The 8907-nt window shown below is 49.0% G+C and overlaps 3 protein-coding genes across 4 annotated transcripts; 1 reads left to right on the forward strand and 2 right to left on the reverse strand.

Moving 5' to 3' along the window:
- Positions 1-22: 22 nt before the first annotated feature.
- LOC131258468 (protein pygopus-like) lies at positions 23-5209 on the reverse strand. The gene is made up of 2 exons (XM_058259794.1): positions 4203-5209; positions 23-4129 (listed from the first exon to the last, which is right to left on the reverse strand). The coding sequence occupies exons 1-2, from the start codon at positions 4407-4409 to the stop codon at positions 1733-1735; spliced, it is 2604 nt and encodes an 867-aa protein (XP_058115777.1). The 5' UTR covers positions 4410-5209; the 3' UTR covers positions 23-1732.
- A 607-nt stretch (positions 5210-5816) lies between these two features.
- LOC131258436 (UPF0587 protein CG4646) lies at positions 5817-6784 on the reverse strand. The gene is made up of 2 exons (XM_058259757.1): positions 6483-6784; positions 5817-6422 (listed from the first exon to the last, which is right to left on the reverse strand). The coding sequence occupies exons 1-2, from the start codon at positions 6733-6735 to the stop codon at positions 6184-6186; spliced, it is 492 nt and encodes a 163-aa protein (XP_058115740.1). The 5' UTR covers positions 6736-6784; the 3' UTR covers positions 5817-6183.
- A 332-nt stretch (positions 6785-7116) lies between these two features.
- Positions 7117-8888, forward strand: LOC131261171 (zinc finger and SCAN domain-containing protein 26-like). Of its 2 annotated transcripts, none has more exons than XM_058263119.1 (2): positions 7117-7297; positions 7368-8888. In XM_058263119.1, the coding sequence occupies exons 1-2, from the start codon at positions 7160-7162 to the stop codon at positions 8466-8468; spliced, it is 1239 nt and encodes a 412-aa protein (XP_058119102.1). In that variant the 5' UTR covers positions 7117-7159; the 3' UTR covers positions 8469-8888. The 2 variants fall into 2 exon arrangements, with proteins under 2 accessions (XP_058119102.1, XP_058119103.1); XM_058263120.1 differs by having other exon boundaries at positions 7119-7253.
- The last annotated feature ends 19 nt before the right edge of the window (positions 8889-8907 follow it).

Consider the following 8907-nt stretch of genomic DNA (forward strand, 5'->3'; position numbering starts at 1 on the left):
ACTCGAGCAACAGAGACGGGATAAAATTATTACACTTTTTTTTTATTCAACACTTTAAAGATCTTCTTGTTAATACTTATTCGCTAAATATTCCTTCTCAATTTCCATCTTGCTGCGGGTTCTGGTTGTTTTCTTGTGTGTTTATTATTTGTCTGCGTGTGTATTTCTGTCTGACTTGGGTGTTATTTGAAACCCCACACACTCGATTTCTTCCGCCTGACGAGGGACGAGAGCCAAAGCGTTGCAAGGATGCGCTAACTAAATCCATATACCAAGAGGAAACCCCAACGGGATTCGGTGGACCATTGCTTCTCGGTGCGGTTGTTGACGATTGTATTCTGTTTTGAGCTGGGGTTGTAATTCTGTTAATACAACACGGCTAAACGTGCTTCAATAAACTGGGTAGTAGCGGCACCACTACCTTTTGCCCATTTCTTACTGAGCACTTTTACCAGTGTTTTTTTTTCCTACAAATTCTACTGAAGTAACATTTGTCAGTTTCGTTTTCTATCCCTGTTTTAAACAGCTGGTGTGTAAGTAAATATTGCTTTTTTGTGTGTGTTTAGAGGTTCGATATCGTAGCATAATAATTAAATGTAGTTAGCACACATTGAAGAGAAAAAACTGAATCATAGAAAAATGGATTTATCTTTCAACTATGGACACAATTAATTGATAAAACGCGACCATCATTGCGGGTTTCGGAGGCTAATAACCTAACACCGCCATCTTCGCACCCTTTGTTTGAGGTAAAATGTTGGTGTCTTTTTGCATCAAAGGAAACATTTTAAAAACCTGACAGGCAAGGGTGGCTTCTCTTACCGATGCCCAAAGTATATGGTTGCCCTTGGATACTTTTTTCAAGACGCGTGGGGGCGAGGTAATGGAAAACCCCGAAGAAGAAACGGGCAATCAGTAGAGTTTGTTAATTTAGCTAAATTAGGTCTAGTAAAAATGCTCGTCCACTGTCTGCTTTCTACGGAGTAACGAAAGATTCGAACGGCAGGTGGGCAGTCGATTGCATGGGGTGTTGTGTTGTTTTACAGTAAAATGCTGTAACTAAGTGGAGAAAAATCGCACGACCAAAATACTGGCAAAAAGAATTGTGGGCAGAAAAGAGTTCTGCTCACCAGCAGCACCCCAGGACCTTGGCTCACAGGGTTAGCGATAAATTCTTTTGCATCTCGCTGTGTTTTGCCTCTCGTCACTTGTTTATGCTTCTCTTTCCTTTGCTCTTCTACATGCATTTGTTTCTTATTTCACACTGTTTTACTAGCGTTTACTTTTCCATTAGCTCCTTTTTTGTCTGTTTCTATGTTTTGTTTTAACTCGGTTCAAATTTTCTTTTCGTATAATTGTTTGCTTCTTATTTTCTGGTTTTGTTATTCTTCATTTTAAACTTGGTTTTGCTTTGCTCGTATTCATCGGTAGTGATAAGGCAGATTTGTTGCTCATGTGTGTGTCCTTGTGTAGGTGTGTATTTGTGGCTGTATGTGTGTAAGTATACGTGGGCTGGGGGAAGGATGTGTTCGAGGGACAAAAAACAATCTCAGCCGTCGCACGCATCGGCCTCCACACCCACCATCAATAGGCAGCGAATAGAGGGAGCATCTTTCACTTTCGTTAGATCCTTCTTGCGGTAGCTGTCTCTCTTGCTCTCTCGTGCATACATTAAGGATGCTCCCGTGCTGCGCTGACTTGCAGTGGCCCGTCGTATGCCATGGACGTGGATCTACGAGCCAGCCATCGATGTCTGTGGTGTGAGGGGTTGACCCGGCGTCTGCTGCCCTCCTTGGGGTGTTTGTGGCGTCAGCGGTCCCTGTTGACTGCCAGGTCCTTGCTGTTGCTGCTGCTGCTGGTTTGACCCTGGGCCGCCCTGCTGCTCCGGCGATACGGACGGTTCTTTCGTCTTGCCATTGTTGTTCGTCGTACCGTTCGCACCACCAACCGAGTTCATACCACCGACCGACATTGGGCCACCATTACTGCCCCCACCGCCACCACCGGTGGGTGTTCCGGGCTGCTGTTGCGGAAGAGGAGGATTTGCGGGAAGCATCATTTGTTGCTGTTGCTGCTGCTGCTGTTGCTGCATTGCACCCTTGCTGAGGTCGTCGTCCATGAGGGGCGACTGGGGGATGGGACCACCGAGCATCGACGGATCGGGACCCATCTTTGGACCGCCCATCATATGGCCACCGCCACCACCCATCGACATTCCACCGCCGCCGGGTCCGGGTCCACCGGCGCCAGGTGGCATACCCATTCGTTGCTGCATTCCGGGATTGAACATGCCCGGCCCGTGGTTGTTCATGACTCCTCCACCTCCCCCGCCGCCTCCTCCGCCATATCCCATTTCCGTCATGGGGGGAAAGATAGGATCGGGGTCTGCTTTGTACATCCGGTTCATCGGTCCACCCATCGGCCCGCCGCCACCCATGGGACCACCCGGGCCTCCCATGGGTCCACCCATCGGTCCTCCCATTGGCCCACCACCCATCGGTCCACCGCCGTGGCCACCGCCCATGCCGCCTCCACCGCCACCCCCGCCATACATGCCCGGGTTCATCATGTTCGGTTTGTTGTATTGCATCGGGGGAATCTGCTCGTTGATCATGCCGGGCCCCGGTCCGGGTCCACCATCCGGTCCTCCCATCCCGCTGCCAAGCGGAGTGTTCATGAAGGCGGGATTAAGCGGGCGGTTCGGAGGGCCACCGAAATCCGGTGGCATTCCTCCACCACCACCGACGGCGGGCCCCCGAAACTGGGGCCTCATGCCCATACCGTGCGGATCCATACCACCCATGCCGCCCATGCCGCCAGGTCCAACGCCACCGCGCTGCTCGGGGAAGAACATCTTCTGCATCTGCCGCAAGGTAGCCAGCTGTTGTTCGCGATGTTGCCGCTGCTGGGGTGTTAAATTCTCGTCCGGCACTTTCACACCCTGCAGCGAAGGCTGCGGATGACCCCGGCTTTGTGACAGCACGTTGCCGCCCTTCATGAGCGGAAGCGACGCCACCAACGAGTTCATCTGGTCGATTATCGTCGAGCTCGAGTGGCTTCCACCGGGACCGGGACCTGGGCCGGGTCCGGGACCACCCATCACGGGACCGCCGCCTCCGCTGGGCGAGATGTGCGAACCGACGGGGGACGGATTGCCCATTTTTACCACCGGATGTCCACCTCCGGTCGGATCGCCACCACCTCCGTCACCACCTTCCATGCACGAGCTAGGCGTATGGTGAATGGTGGAAGGTTTCGACATCGACCCGTCCGGGTTCATGCGCATACCGTGACCGTGACCATCGTTGGGATACATCGGTAACCCGCTGCCACCGTCCGGATCCATACAGGACGCGGTGTTCGGTGTGTGATGAATGGTGGCCGACTTCTTACCACCCATCACTCCGGAAGGGTCCCCCGGACCGCCCGGTCCGCCCATGCGCATGTGGTGCGGTGCCATATGCCCGTCCGGTCCGCCGAACATTCCTACCGACGAGCCATCGTTCTCGAGACAGGACGAGTTGCTTGCCGTATGATGGATGGTAGCGGACTTTTTCATCCCGTCCGGTCCTCCACCTCCCATGCCACGCGGCCCCGGTCCCATATGGTGATCGGGTGACCCGTGGCCATGCCCGTGATCCATCCACGGCGACATGGCGCCCGGTCCGATGCTGTTCCCACTCATGTCGTCCCCTGGCCCTGGCCCACCGAGTCGGTTCTGCTTTTGCATCTGCGCGCAGTGATATGCAATGATAGAGTTGAACTGGCCATTCATCACCGCTTCGGCGCCCTTGTTGGCCAGCGCGGTCGAGAACACGAATATTTGGCTCTGCTGCTGCGTGTATTCGAGCTTGTTCGATGGCTTGCTTCCTGCCATCATGCCGGCCAGACCGGGGTTCATCTTGCCATCGAGCGGATGCCCATCCATCGGGCCACCCGGACCGCCACCCATCACCGGGCCCTTGCCAAGCGCATCCAGCACACCGCTGTTGCCGAGTGGGCCACCTCCGCCACCGCCCCCGGCGTTAATACTGCATGCATCCGACGCTTTCATGCCACCCGGACCGCCGGGCCCTACCGAACCGGGCCGACCCGAAACTGGGCCCCCTTTCATGCCCGTTCCGTCGTCCTGCGAATCAGATGAAAACAAACATGAGTCAAGTACCTGGAACCCCAGCAAGTGGCAAGAGAATTTATTATACCTGCTGCTGCTGTTGCTGCTGTTGTTGCTGCTGCTGTTGTTGCTGCTGCTGCTGCTGTTGTTCCAGTTTGGCCGCAGCAGCCTGGCTCATCTTGGTCTTACGGCCGCCTTCATCGGACTTCGACTCCTTCTTCGGCATCACGGCTGTCACTCCTAATCCTCCTACTGCTCCTGGCTGATAAATTTGTGGCTGATAATCGTACAGCATTCCACTCCAGGCCACCACCCCCCAAAAAGCACACGCTCACTCAGGGTAACACCAGCATCTGGGAGGCGCGTGAATGGAGCCAAAAACAACCCGGCGCGGTATGCGCGTTCCGTGCACGATCCGGGACGGCGGGACGATAACAAATGCCAGCGGCAATCGCCTCGCCTGCTCTCTTTCGCACTATTTCGCACTAGGAGAAATCCAAGCTTGCAGCACTCTCACCTTACCATACTATATTCTGGTGACCAGGGTAACCAGCTGCTGCTGGAACGCACGGAACAGATATTCTTAACGCAGCAAGCGCCGACCTGATCCCGGAACGTCGCAAGCAGCGATTTTAAAGTCGTCTCGCACAGCACACCAAGCTCCCGCCCCTCGGATGAGATGGTAAACAAGCGCTTTTTTCTTTGGCCGTAGCACGCACCTCTTCGTACGGCGCGGAGCCGTGGCACGACGAAGGTAAACAACACTAATCAGGCGGCTCGCGCATTCGGCCAAGCACCCGCCGATATCGTGTAGCGTTGATACTGGCCTATCGAATTATTACGGTCGACACTCTCGCCAAACTCCGTGGCAACGGATCACGGGGAACAACACGGCGATTCTAGCGACTTCCGCGTACCGCGCACTTCAGAGTGTTGCCACCTTCGGGGGAAAATTTGTAGCCGTCACTTGCCCCCGACACAAACTGGCACGGGCGAACGGCGAGAGATTCGCCAAAGAAAACGCGGAGCGCTTTCTTTACGACGGGACAATCGGATTTCCGGGTTATTTTGGTTTCCCTGAAACACGGATTTTGATTGCTCGGCTGTCTGCTATCTTAGGTGAGCTGCTGCTGGATTGATGTATTCGATCACGAATTGTTCACAACTTGGAACGGAAGGGATTCTCTGCACTGGGTGCAAATCCGAAACGTTCCATTATGCTTTAGGAACTGGCCAATGAAGAAGTTCATATCATCGCCTAGAAAAACATAATAAAACATCACTTTGGATAAATTTCAGTATATTTTAGCGATCTAAATGCCCAAAAAAATCTGGCCACCTAAACGTACTCCTAAAGTACATTGTAATTTATTTTAAAATTTATATCAATCATAGAGATGGATCTATGGACCCACTTCTGTGTAGATCCGAACAAATTTTCCATCACTACATTAGACGCGGCGTCTGGCAAATTAGCCGCCTTTCCAGTTGTGTTGACGGCTCTATGCTTTCTTTTAGCCGCCATCATTCTATATTTAAAATTGAATATATTTTTGGTAGCCTATCCACAATTTGTCATCCAACAGTAATTTTATTACGTTCCGCTGCCTCGCCAATTATGCAAAAGAGAATTAGGTGTGAAGTAAGTTCGAACTGCTAAAGATTATAACCAATCACAACTATAACCATGTCGTGATCTCACGGATTATTTATCTATTTCATTATATTTCACTTCCAAATTCAACTACTTGTTTCATTTTCACTATCCACTCTCGTCAAATTCAATCACAAGACTGATGGTTCAACCCTTTCCGTTTTTCAATGTCTACTTTGTTCCATCTTTTGCCATCTGCAGATCAATCTCGGTTCAGTAGTAGGCCATCGCTCTTCTAATTTTCGTTGCCAGCTATCTAGCGATAAATTTCATTTTTAATGTTTCGTTGCCTCGCATTCATAATTCATTCGTTTATCAATTCGTTCATTATTACTATTTTTCTAATTATTCATCCAGCTCGGCTCAATCCCTACAAACCACTTCATTTATTTCTTGATTTTTATTCCTTCTCGCTTTACTTTTTCATTTTTATGAACTCATGTTCAAACTCGTACACTCCGACAGAGTTGTTATTCTTCTGGTCATATTCTACCCAATCATCCTCGGATAGGTCAATATCTTCGAACGTTGGCCCGTTTTCGCTGGCCTTAGCAATCCATCCAGAACGAGGACTGAATTCGACCGGCTCTACGCCTCGACAATCGAATGCGACGATAGTCTTCTTCTTTCCTGCGTCTTCCGCTGTGTAGCTGGCTGCGAAGAATACGACAAAGATCTTAAACTTTTACCTTTTCAACCTCCAACCGACCTTACCGTTGGATCCTTCGATTATGTCGATACTGTTTTCGCGAGAGCACATTCGACATTTCATGTAAAAATTGAATCCTTTTGGGTTCCGTGAATCCTCGTTGACGTGATCGCTTTCGGTGAGGTCGTGCCACTTGTCCGACACCTCACCACAGTTCGAGCATTTAATTTTAAGGAAAAATGAGTAGTTGGGATGACTGGTTTTCAATTCGTCGATGTTTTCAAGCGTTACTTTAATTTGCAGCCCTATTTTCACCATTGTTGTGAGTTTGTGTACTTATTGTTGCCTACTTTTTCAGAGTACGAGAAGTTTGTTTTGAAAATGTGACATTTCTTGCCTAGCCGCATACCTTCCCTCTTCTTCCTTTCTTTAGATCTTGTGTAGTTCTTGTAACGATTTTCTACAAAGTTCTTGAAGAACCTGTTAATGAAACATTATTTAGAAGCATTCAAGAGTATTCGATCAGTGAAGCGATTGAATATGGAATGGAGAGGAACAAATAAAAATTAACCCATTTTCCATCCCATTCAAATGTTAGGCATTTTTTGGGAGTTTCCAAAGGGGCTTCAAACAGCCGTATAACCGTTTCCAAAGGGTTTCTGTTGTTTACCGTTTGATATATTTGTTGTTGTCGAATTTGAGAAGTGTTCCAAGCCTAAAATTAGTGCCGTTAAAGTTGATTATGATGGACAATTTAACAGTTTCCTGCTGTAGATTGTGTCTTCAGGAGCCTCCTTTGGATGCGCTTATATTTTCCGTATTCGATACCTACCAGGGTAGTGTTTTAGTAAATCTCATTGACGAACTATTCTCTGTGAAGGTGATTATTGGAGTCGTCCCCAGGATGCTCTAATTGGTAAACTAATTTAATTTCATTCCTTGCTTTGTAGGTTCAAAAAGCTGATCGACTGTTGTCCGTTTGCCTAGAGTGTGTCAACCGTATAAATACGGTTCGCAAGATGCGGCAACTTTTCATCGAAAATAATCGTAAACTTCAAGCCTGGCTACAGGATAACGCGAGTGTAGATGATAAAAATGACACGTTCGAAGTGTACGAAGTTAGTATGCCTGAAAATGGACTGGCGCGACAAGATACCGAAGCAGCATCGGATAAAAACCTAACAAACATTGGAGAGAAACAATGCGAAGAACTTCTATCAACGCACGCTAGCATAACGGATAAAAACACGGAAAAAATCATGATACTTAACATCGAGGAAGCGTATGAGGATGATTTCGGTGTGCTACTAACGATAGAGCCAGATCCCGAAAATAGTTCCGGAAATGATACCCCAGAAGTACCTCGGCTTGATGAACAAGCAGTTCCAGCAACAACAGTCGCACGTATTCCGGTAAACAAATGTTACTTTTGTGGGCGCATCTTTCAAGACGCGATCGAATTTACCCATCATCTACCGGAACATTTCACGCAAGTGCCTTACACGTGCAAGGAATGCAACGGGCTAGTATTCAAATCGGTACGTGAAGCCAGCAAGCACATCGGTATGCATGACAACAGTGATCGGCCTTTTCAATGTCGCGTCTGCCCGTTGCGTTTTGCAACGCGGTGCAATAGTTTAACGCACGAGCGAAAAATGCATCGCTTCAAGACGAAACAAAAGCCAACGGCTGACAACTCCGGGCAAGGGGGCCGACAAAGGGCAAAACGGAAACCTTGCAAGAATGACGATCCATCGGAACGATCCGTTAGTCACACGTGCGATATCTGTCAGAAAAACTTTACGGCTAAGAAAAATCTGACCCGTCACTTGATGGTCCACACTGGTGAAATGCCGTTCAAGTGTACCCAGTGCAAGCGATCATTTCGACAAGCGGGACAACTGAAGGCTCACCATGCGGTGCATCAGAGCCAAGATTCGCATAAATGTGATCAGTGCGACGCGACGTATCGCAACTTTCCCATGCTGGCAAAGCATAGAAAAGCGGCACATCCTCAGCGGTCGAAAACATCCCGCCGCAGGCAGTCATAAGTTCATTATTGATCGCTTCGGCCTTCAAGCTACTGCCAAAGGAAACTGTTCCTCTCCACGACAAGGAAAGTTGTATTCATTGGAAAAATGGAACTACGCTCCCGGATAGCAAAATGTGTCGCCATGGAGGCATAGTAGCTTGTGTCCTGCAGACGCCGCCTTCTGGGATGATCTATCTGGTCCAACGATCCTTGCAGACATTGTTTTCTATGTGTCCAGTTCAACACTTAGGTCCAGATTATCGTTGAGTGTTTCATTTCGTGGCGGTGCTTTTTGCCCTAGTGACCCTTTTCTGTGGCTAACATTAATGAATTAGCATTCTCGATTTATTCCGAAGGAGCTTCATCAGGCCAATATATCTCTTCAGTTGTGCTGTAAGTAAGAATCTAATGTTTAAACAATAAAGTGCAAGCCCATGATGTTTCTATTTAAAATGTTA

The sequence above is a fragment of the Anopheles coustani genome, chromosome 3, assembly GCF_943734705.1.
Source record: "Anopheles coustani chromosome 3, idAnoCousDA_361_x.2, whole genome shotgun sequence".
Taxonomy (NCBI): domain Eukaryota; kingdom Metazoa; phylum Arthropoda; class Insecta; order Diptera; family Culicidae; genus Anopheles; species Anopheles coustani.

Coding starts and splice junctions, on each gene's coding strand:
- LOC131258468 (XM_058259794.1), bottom strand. CDS start 4,409: ATGCTGTACGATTATCAGCCACAAATTTATCAGCCAGGAGCAGTAGGA. Junction 4,130..4,202: donor AGCAGCAACAGCAGCAGCAG/GTATAATAAATT, acceptor TCTGATTCGCAG/GACGACGGAACGGGCATGAA.
- LOC131258436 (XM_058259757.1), bottom strand. CDS start 6,735: ATGGTGAAAATAGGGCTGCAAATTAAAGTAACGCTTGAAAACATCGAC. Junction 6,423..6,482: donor CATAATCGAAGGATCCAACG/GTAAGGTCGGTT, acceptor TATTCTTCGCAG/CCAGCTACACAGCGGAAGAC.
- LOC131261171 (XM_058263119.1), top strand. CDS start 7,160: ATGATGGACAATTTAACAGTTTCCTGCTGTAGATTGTGTCTTCAGGAG. Junction 7,298..7,367: donor ACGAACTATTCTCTGTGAAG/GTGATTATTGGA, acceptor CTTGCTTTGTAG/GTTCAAAAAGCTGATCGACT.